At 47.5% G+C, this 10,343-nt stretch overlaps 1 protein-coding gene and 1 long non-coding RNA gene across 2 annotated transcripts in view; one reads left to right on the top strand and one right to left on the bottom strand.

The window, feature by feature from the left end:
* Positions 1-4,610: 4,610 nt before the first annotated feature.
* On the bottom strand, positions 4,611-9,134 carry LOC140655284 (uncharacterized). Its single transcript, XR_012043747.1, has 3 exons — positions 8,819-9,134; positions 7,734-7,799; positions 4,611-6,091 (listed from the first exon to the last, which is right to left on the bottom strand). It is a non-coding gene; the product is annotated as an uncharacterized lncRNA (long non-coding RNA).
* The window catches only part of IPMK (inositol polyphosphate multikinase), a 44,906-nt gene continuing 42,892 nt past the window's right edge, over positions 8,330-10,343 (top strand). Inside the window, exon 1 of the mRNA XM_072869565.1 lies at positions 8,330-8,713. Within this exon, the coding sequence (XP_072725666.1) occupies positions 8,482-8,713 (232 nt within the window). The 5' untranslated portion in view covers positions 8,330-8,481. The remainder of the gene's footprint in view (positions 8,714-10,343) is intronic.

Here is a 10,343-nt window from a genome sequence, read left to right as displayed (position 1 = left end):
TTGGTGTTCTGAGAGATGAAGTCCTGAAGTTTCAGATGAGTCTCCTGAATCATAAAACTATCTCCTGAAGTTTGCCAATAAAACATTTCCTGGAGTTTGGGCATCAGGGAAGTGGGCTCCATGAGAAGTTTTTGTTCCTGGGAAGCAAAGATGCAGGAGCTGAGTTTTTGCTGATTTACATCCTGGTGAGTTTGTTTTGGAGAAGTGTCACACTTATAAATGTTGACACAAAGTGGTTACATTTTATTTTGATGCACGTACAATTTTCTGTACTGTACCTAAAAGTTCCTGTTACTCATGATATGTGAGCTGTTTGAACGGGATAATGAAGAGAGGTACTTGAATTTGAGTAAACAAACTTGCCAACAGTCTTGATGAGCATCACAGAGAACACTTCATTTTTTTTTTTCCTTGGTGCCATAATAGATTATCACGTTCTGATAGTCTGAATGCTTGCCTGCTCCAATGTTTTCTGAAATCTCTGTTCTATAGTGCTTTCCTCAAATAATCTCCAGAATATGAAGCAATGTGGTTAGATCTTTGCCAAGTTTTTAACCATAAAGAAATTCTTCTGCAAATGTGCAATTTTCACATCGCATTGAAACTCTCACGTGAAAATGTGGTACAAATCCTTCATATCAAAGCAGTGAAGGATTCCTGTCCCAGAGTAAAATTGTGTTTCTGTTCTATATTGTTATTTTTCAACATATAAGTGTTCATTAGGAAGGTGAACAAATTAGAGTACTGATTCTGCAGTAACTGAGTGTGACTCATCAAAATAGTCTGAATGTCAAATATTCAAGTGCTTCTAGAATCAGCATTCTTGAAGAGGAGACATCTGTAAGTTCACAGGTGTTTTCTGCATGTTTAATTCAAGCACTATTAATCTAATGGATAATTTCAAATGGTGGAGGCCAGCACTGCAATCACACGCTGGCCCACTAGGAGGAAACAAACGCTGTCCAATGGATACTCCTTGATGTAGGCAATGCTGTTCTTGTGGGGGTTTTATGCATGCATGCATTTATGTGGGGGTTTTTTTCAGCAGCATTGCTGTCTGTCTGAGCCCAGGCATCTAGAAGTGCTGTATAAACATGTTTGAGACTAAGCAGCTTTTCATGCACATATTTGAATCTAGGAATTGTATTGCCCGTTCCCCGACAGCCAGCTGCAGAGCTGACCGCAGGCCCTACTAAAATTTTCACCATATTGTTGCAGTTTGGACCTTGTTCTGGCGCTGTCGGGGTCTGTAAAATTTATTTTGCACAGTTGCACAGCAGTTGGAGTGGGATTTTCCTTTAAGTGTCATACACCTAGATAAAGACATGGAAATGTGAGTTATCACAGTCACTCACTCCAATAATGGAAGAACATTTTATAATAGCAGGAAGGATAAGAACGTAGGCATGAAACTAAACATTCATTTTGCAAAGCCATTGGTATTGCAAAGCTTTTTGTCAGCTGGCTTCTCTTTAGCTATACTGAGCATGGAAGCCTCTTACTAAATTTGGCTTTTGTTTCAACTCCTGAAGCTTCAAGGCTGACAAAACCCACCCTGAGCCCTGGCTGGATTAGGTGGAAGAGCACGACTTTCCCATAGCTTGTGGGCAGAGCGGGGATGCCGTGCCATGGCTGCCAGCAGACTGAGTTTATCAGTGCTCAGCATCTCTATTTCAGCCCGGTCAGAACACTTCACATGGACCTGCTGAGAAGACCAAGTGCATTTTGCATTGCCACTAGTACACATTAAGCCCAGCAGTGTTGGATACCCGTTCCCCAGTTGCTTTGTGCACCCAGGCTTGTTCTGCCCTGGTTTTCCTGCATTGATGAGTGGCTTCTCTGCAGCGGCAGGAGAATGATAATTTCTCTAGAGCCATCATTAATTTAGGATGGGTACCAGGGACTGCTGGTTGAAGCTCTCTGCTGCTTGTTTTCTTCTGTTTTCTTCTTGTTTTCTTCTGCTTGTTTTCTTCTTTCTTTCTTTCTTTCTTGTTTTCTTCTTTCTTTCTTCTTTCTTCAGTGTTGTAGCTGTGGTGCATAGTGCGTGTGTTTCTCAGGCAGGATGATTTCCAGGCTGCCTAATGCTGAGGCTAATGCAGAGAGGAGCTGAATAAAAAATAAATAACATAAAAATAAATAAATGTGTGGATAGAAAGAAGGGGAAAAGGAAGAAATAAAATGGCAGATGGGAGCAGAGCATAAGCTAGAAGAGAAGATTTAACACTGTGTAACATTGCTAGGTAGTAGCAAAAGGGATAAATCAAAGTACAGAAAATGGTCTGTTGCGTTTCATTATACCTCTTAATAGAGCGAAGCATAAGATGTACAAAGGGGCTTTTCATTAGCTTCTGGGACTAAGCTTCTACTAGCCAAAAACATAGCCCTTGGAGCCGAAGGGGTTATGTGCCTCAAGCAGATATCTGTTACTGTGTTTTTTCTTCCTGAACTGTTTGTGAAATCCCGCAGTACTGGACAGAAGGCAACGTACACTCATGCCGTGGGTCCCCTGTTAGCAGTCTAATCTTCCTCCACACCCACCTTTGTAAACTGTTTAATTAGATGTGCAATTATAATAAATAGAAGCAGTATTTACTGGTATGGTCCCTGAAGTCAGTAAAATCACAGTAGGTTTACGTGATTGTAGAAAAGCAGAATTCAGTCTACCTTTCTCATGTGCAGTTTGGACTGGTAAGAAAGGATTTATCGGGATTCTCAAGCAACTTCTGCTTTCTTCGATACATAGAAGTTGCATACATCCCACGTAAGCACAGAGACATAGTTCCTCTTGTTATTTTTTTTCTAGCTGAAGACTGAACCATCCCTCCTCGCCCATTTGACATTGCACTGCCCTTAATCCACTCTGCTCTGCATCCTTTTTGTCATGCAGACTGCAGTTTTCTTCTGGTGTTTTTGAATGCATGGTACATTTATACAAAAAAAGTGCCTTCTGCTCCCCGAGAGAAGCCTGTGCAGAAAAGAGGAGCTTCCTGAGCGTGCCAGAAATTATAGCTTTAATGTGTGAAGCATTCAAAATTCAGCACACTGCAAGGATCTGCTCAGTAGCTGGAATGTTTGTGCTGTTCAGTCAAGTCAGCTGGCAACAGAAACAGAGCAAAATGAATGATAAGGTCACTGACTGCGTAACTTTTCTCAAATACTTTTCTGCAGCTGGCAAATATAACCATACATGGATAAGATGTGGTCAAGGCACACTGTCTGTTCACTGCCGGGACTCTTGCTGGACACTCGGGTACCAAAACAATGGCCAGAACAGACTTTCATTTCAGTAATTATTAAATGTGTTGCTCTTTTCAGTGTGATCTTGCTCTTTCAATCTCATTCTTGGCTCCAACATCTGCATGGGTTAAATTACTTTTTAAGGGTTGAAATTCTGTTGCTTTGCAGGCAAAGTCCGGGAGTAGAATACTATTTAATAGAAGAGACTTTTCTTAATGCCAGTTGGCAGTGGGTTTAGTCAATAAATAGGTTTTTGATTCTACTGCAGGTGGAAGCAATATAAGTAGCCTCTAGGGAAAGACAAAGAGGCATTTTAAATAAACCTCTTGGCATGTTAATCATCTTAAATCAAGTACCAGGGTTATCCTAAAGCATTAGGATGTGACTGGTAAAATGCCATCATGCATTTGTAAACTCTGAGCAACCCCCTGATAGAGATACAGGACCATAATTGGAAAAATCTTTGTTTAGAAGGACAAAGGGGGTAATCTTTATCTACCTGTAAGCCATGAGATCAGGAGATGGTACTAAAGACTTTGCTCTAATGCCTCTGTTTCAGGAAGAAGCACAACTTCTTGCCCAAGGATGTGAAAGCACACACATCTCTCATTGCCGTTCTGTACGGCTGGAGGCAGCTAAAATATGTTTCATCTATTCAGACTCTCCACAAATCATGGTTTAATTCCATCTTCTGCACCAATTAATTAATGGTATGTTCCTAGTCTCCGTGAGACACCAGGTGGGGAAGCTGGACTAAATACGTGGCACGCTGAGGCTACACGTAGCAGCAAAACGATGCCTTTTGTCTTCTTCTCAATGCTGTTCTTGATGTTGCCCAACATTTTGTTGGCTCTTTTTGGCTGCAGACGCGCTACTGGGCTGATGATCTCAGACAACTGTCAACAGTGACTTCAGGATCTCTTTCCTGGGCTGTGACAGCCGGTTCCAGGATCAGCATTGAGGAGCTTTGGTTTGGATTACTTTTCCTCTACGTACATTACCTTGCGCTTATCCACACTGAAGCTCCTATGCCAACACTGTGCCTTTCATTCAGTTTTGTGAGATTCTGCGGGACTTCTTTGCCATTGGTGTGGCATTTTACTGCCCTAAGGAGGTCATGAGCATTCACAGACCTGGAGACTTCCTGCACACTCCCTTCTGCAGGTCATGAATTAAAACGTTGAATAAAACCAGTCTCAGCACCCACCCACTGCTGCCTCCTCTCCACCCTGAAAGCCCTTCCATTTGCTTCCCACCCCTTAACCTCCTCTCAGTCCAAAAATGAACCTTTCCCCCAAATTCTATGCTTAGTTTCTTTAATGATACAAAAAAATCCAATGACTGTGAGGAACAAACTATTGAAATGCGCTTCTCACCTTTATAGTCCTCGTAGCTTTCTAATACAAAAGACTTCCCAAAATTTACAGCTGTGGTTCTGTTTGTAGAAGAGGTGATCCAGAAAATACACAATTGCCATGAATTAACCTCACAGTCATTTTCAGAACGTACTGGATTATCTCTGGAGAGTGTAGGTTGGCTTTTGACACCATCCCTTTGTTTTCATTCTGGAAAACCCCAGATGTACCTGGTTGCCAGGGAGGAGAGTAGTGTCAAAGAGTTTGCATCAGTAAGAGCCAAGTAAAATATTAATCATTGTGGGACCTGACGCCTAAGTGACAAGGCAGTAGCTAGGAAAGAAAGTAGGATAGCAGCACCGCTGAGTTTTATAGCTACAACAGACAAGGGTAGTTTAGATTTTCCTTTACTTAACAAGAACAAAAAAGACAGCACAGAACAACTGTGAATTTATCAAAGGATTAAAAGCCCTGAGCTATTTTAAGAGGGCGTGATACAGCTACCCTTCTGTTGTGAAACGGCAAGAAAAAAAGAACTGTAACACGACTACAACTTCCACGCTGCTGTGACAACGTCTGCCGTACGCCGAATGAGCAGGACAGGCCCTCCTGCCCACAGAAGCACCGCTGCAGATGGTCTCACCCGTCCAGCAAATTATTGGTTTCACTGCTCGATGTTTCTTATCAGGACCACACATATGGTCCAGGTCGGCTCTGTTGCAATCTGTTCGTCCGGCAGAAGCTACGCAAGCGCGGCCGCCTGCTGCAGGAAGTGGCTCTGTGGGCAGCAGGATCCACATCTCTCGCACAGACCTTGCGCAGAAGACACGGCTCCAGCAGAGGAGCAGTATTTTTGGCGAGATGGGGAAGAAGTGGCTGTGAACCATCCAAAGGGACAGTCAAAAATCCAGCACTGCTTGTTGTCAGCATTCCTCTAGAGTACCAATGTTTTGGCCAAGTCCCAGCCCCACTAATCTGTTTACCTAATGTCCCCCTGCACTTCCACTGAAGTATGAGCTTATTTCCTGTACTAAACTACCATGCGTCTTGCGGTTAGTTATTAACTAGCTGTTGTGTTTGAAAAAGGGCTTTATTTCAGCAGAAAGAGATTCTTTTGTAATCCTCGCTCAGTTCGGGTGAGCTTTGCAATCTGACGGTGAGACATCCTCTTGCAGTGCAAAGCAGTTTGTGCGAAATAAATGAGTGCGTAATATTTATTATTATTATTGTATTGTTAGCGTTCACATTTTCATCAGACTGAGTGAGGTAAGATTGTTTTCCAGTAAAAAGAGTAATCCAGGATTAAGCATAATTTTGCCAAATGCATTTTGTTGGGGGGTGGGGGTGGATTCCCAACAACCTGCTCCTTCTTTAGGAGCTGTTTGCAGCCTCTTTTGCTTTCTCTTCGAGTGCAATTGCACAGCCCGGAGACAAGAATTTTCCTTGGGAATCTTGCTGGTAGGTTCAGCTTTCAGTGCAAACTCTTACAGTATCACACTCTGTGGAGAAATTAATTATTTGTCATTTCTGGTACTCTGTTGGTTTCGCTTGTCTTATTTTAGGAGAAGTTCCCAGATAAGATCAGTGAACTCTGTGTGCTAAAGTGTAAGGGTGGAATGAGTGAGTGGAAGAGTCTTGCGTCACTTGATTTCTATATGCATAAATCTGACTAAAGCAAGTATCAGGGAAAAGGAAATAGTCAGTGTTTACTTATTCATTACTCATGCTTTTGTATTTCTTTTAATCCCATCCAGGCCCACTTCTGTTAGCTGTAAGGATATCTAGAAGCTCTTTGTTCAGGAGTAGGCACTTGAATAGCCTTTAAATTCCATTTTTGTGCCTTTTAATTAATTTTTTTTCCATTAAGATTTCGAGCTCAGGTGGATCGCAATGTTAAATGGGCACTCATGCAAGTCTGAAATGCCATCTATGTTTTTCTCTCTGCATTTAGACCCAGATCAGGCGAAGTGTCTTGCATCTCCGCAGGGGGAGATATCTTTCCGCAAGGCTCAGGTTGGCATCCGAACCTTGCAGCAGCTGCTGCTGCTGAGACTAGGAGCTTTCTCCCTGCCAGACATATACCACTTGTGCTTTTTTTTCACTGTACTCCTCAGTAATTTTTTTTGTGCAAGGGTTGACCAATCTGGGGTATTTCTCTCCTGCGTCAGCACCCCCCAGGGAAAATTCAGCATCAGGGAACCAAAGATAGGAGCTCATGCTTGCAACCATCTGACTCCTAATCTTCAGGGCTGGACAGTAATGACTGATGAGAAGGGCATATTCGGGAGGGAGAAACATAACTTTTCTGACTAGCCTTGTTACTTCAGAAAGGATCTTGCTGAGTTGTTACCACTGTCTTCCCCATATTACCCAATTAAGAGAGTGAAACAAATTGTTCCATGAACTAATGAAACTCTGTTTTGCTAGATTTATATGCTACGCTCCTTCCTCTCACTCTCCAATACCCTCATTTTCCCTGTGACCTTCCTGTTCCTTTGATACTTTAATTTCCTCAGTAAATCCCCCAAATTGCCATCCAGTTCTCCCAACCACCTGCCATGTATCCCAACTATGGGATGGGGAAGGGGTGGCCAGTAACAGCTGAGCTCACTGCATCGTCGTTCCTCTAATGTCAATGCTGATTCCTGATATACACCAGCCCATTTTTATAAAACCTGGGGGAATGTCATGTATCTGCTAAAATTCATTTTCCTATCTATCTCCGGCCTTGTTTTCCCATTCCTGCGTCCCACTGATGCTAAACATGACTTGATACTGGCAGATACTGTGGCAAAAGTGCAGATCTAATATTCACAGAGTTTAGCTAATTTTATAACGGAAAGAAACAGTGGAAAGAAAAGGCAGTAATTACAGGCTGACAAACAGAGCTGATATATGCCCTAGTGAAAATAAATGTTAATAAAGTCCCCTAGCCTGGCAGCGGGCTTTGGGGTCCTGTGAGTGAACGCACGGCTTGTGCATACCTTCCTCTTCCCGTGGGGAGTTAAAATTCAGATTAGAGATTAATTCCTTATCCGATTTTGATCTGGAGTCAGGCCTGGTGCGCCCACCTCAACTGCAAGACCAGCACCTACAAGAGCTTGATGAGGCTCTGTTTTAGACTGCTTTAAAGGTCCTTACCCACTTTAAAGGTCTGATACTATTGACATGCTCCAGTGTGCTCTCACTTGTAGTCCCTCTGATCTACTGGAGAGAAAATAAACAGACCTCGGAATGACGGTGAATTGACATAAAACTGAAGAGGATTTGGGGCGTATTTCTGGTTATCGAGAACCAGCTGAGGGGGAACGGCCTCTGCCCGCCAACACAAGGCTCTCGCCGCACTCGGCGGCACGCTCTCCCGGGAGAGGCGAGGGAGCGACCGCTGGCCCGGGGGCAGGCGGCGGGTCGGGGCGGCGTGGGGATGCCCACGGGGCTGGGTGTTACCGGACCCTCCGGTTTCGCGTGCACTCGGCGGGTGCGCGAGGCCCTGCTGCCTCCGCAGGCGGCCGCTGAACACAGGCGCTGCCCGCCCCGGCCTCACCGAGGCGCCAGGGCCCGGGCGCGGCCTAACCCGAGGGCCGCCCGTCGCTCGGCGGCGCCGCCACCACCACAGCGGCGGCGGCGACCCCCGCCGCGCCGCGGGCCGGGCCGGGCCGGGTCGGGCGACGGAGGCGGAGCCGCGTCCGGGGCGGGGCGGCGCCGCGGCCAGTTGCTGCCTCAGCGGCGGGGTAGGCGGCGCGGCGCGGTGCGGAGCGTCGCGGCGCGGGGTGATGGAGCCGCGGGCCCTCGCCGCCTGCGCCCCGGCACGCAGCGCCCGCTGAGGCCTGGCCGCCGCCGCAGCGCGGCCGCCCCTCGCCTCCCGCCGCCACCCCCCCACCCCCGGGAAATGGCCAGGGAGCCCCCGCGGCTGGCGCCGCCCGCAGCGGGGCGCCCCGAGGGCGGGCGCGGGCGCTGTGCGGGCGGCGGGCACGGCGAAGCAGAAGAGGCCGCGGCCCAGCCGGCGCTCGGCGCCTCCCCGGGCCCTGCGGCGGCGGCGGGGGGCCGGCGGCGGGGGCTGAACGGCTGCGTGCCGCTGTCGCACCAGGTGGCCGGGCACATGTACGGCAAGGATAAAGGCGGTGAGCGGCGGCGGGGCGCGGGGAGGGGGGCGGTGGTGGGAGCAGCGGGCCGGGCCGCCCGTGAGGGGGTTCCCCGCCTTCCCGTTTATCTTAATTCTTCCAAACCTGGTTGTGGCGGGGCGGGTCTCGCTTCAATTCTCCTCACGTCCCGCTAGCGGCGGCCGGCAGCTCTGCTGTTGGCGGGGCGGGGGGGGTTGGGGTCGGTGTCGGTGACAGGCGTGAGCCGTTCACCGGCGGCGGGAGGGGGACAGACACGGCACCTCAGGAGCGGCGGGCAGGGCTTGCCGCCTTGGTGGCTGAGCTCCCGCCGCCGCCGGGCTCAGCCCGCCTCCCGGGCTGAGCTGCGAGCACCTGTTCGACCCCGGATGCCGGCCTCAACGGGGGGTGTCAGTGCTAGGGTCTGGCGGTCACCTCAGTGCTGATGGGTCAGTCTCCCTGGCCAGGGTCTGTACCTCCCTTCGAGGGCTGGAGGGGCTGGCAGAGCTCAGTCGGCGTGCGCAGGTTGTGGACGGAGCAGTATCACTGCTGTTGAGTATCTTTCTTCTGGTGGTTTGCATAAATGGTAATGGCCCGTCAGGACGGGATAGTTAACAGGCACCTTTAAGCCAAAGGCCTCTGCAGTTCAGCTTCATTTTAACAGGTACCTTTTAAAAAAGTGGGAATTTAGGTAATGGCATGCTGGTACCCTTGGAATGTATGTTGAAACTATGCTCTATCTAAAGGGAACCCCCAAACCTGTGGCCACCAGAAACTTCAGCAAAATATTAGTAAGTGATTTGCCAACCTGGGGTAACTTCTTAGTTGCTTGTTTATTTGATAGTAAGACTAAGTCCAAACCAATGGCTAGTAAGCAGTCTAATAATACAAATATGAGGATACAGCATTTTTGAAGTGTGCCTCTGCTAGCCTTAAATTTCTATTTTAATTCCAGGTTGAGGAGTGAGGTGTTGGCCCTTCTGATGAAGGTGCCTTTTAACATAGGCAGTGGTCACTGCCAGAGCAAGTGGCCAAGTTAACGTTGCCAGATGGTATTTCTCGCCCTTCCAGGACATCACATTTGGTATAACTCCTGCCTCTGAGCCAAATGTAAGGTATACATCCATTCAATTCTCAGTGTGCCCTTTGAGAGTACCTATAATGAGTACCTGCTGTCATATTGCCTTTGAACCCTATTGGTAGGAACTGCCGCTGCCGAGTAGGCCAACAGCTGAACTTCAGAACCCCTTCAACTGTCAGTGAGTGGAATTACAGCACTAATGGCACTGTGCGTTTGTCTTATCTACAGCCAGTGTCCGTGGCATGTCTTGCTGCTGGTAATCTCCACAGCAAAGTAATTCTTGTCCCTTGCCCTGCTGCAACCAGTGCAATAACATGTCGAGGGAGGTGCATTGGATCCTTGGAGTTGTACATCTTCCTCGTTGTTCATAGGTCATAACATGGGGGGGGATCAGGCAAAAAAGGCTCGCTTCAGGGAGAGCCTCACCTCTGGCATGTCAATTTTATCGCAGCTGGATCAAGACAACACAGGTGACACACCATCTATATTGTGGGTGCAGCTCAAATGGATTAGGTAAAGCTAGCTCCACTACATCTAATGAGCAAGACCAAAATTTTGCTGCAGAGGTTGATC

This window comes from Ciconia boyciana, chromosome 8, assembly GCF_034638445.1.
Source record: "Ciconia boyciana chromosome 8, ASM3463844v1, whole genome shotgun sequence".
Taxonomy (NCBI): domain Eukaryota; kingdom Metazoa; phylum Chordata; class Aves; order Ciconiiformes; family Ciconiidae; genus Ciconia; species Ciconia boyciana.
The sequence above is the reverse complement of the archived record's forward strand: the minus strand, read 5'-3'. Positions and strand labels throughout refer to the sequence as shown.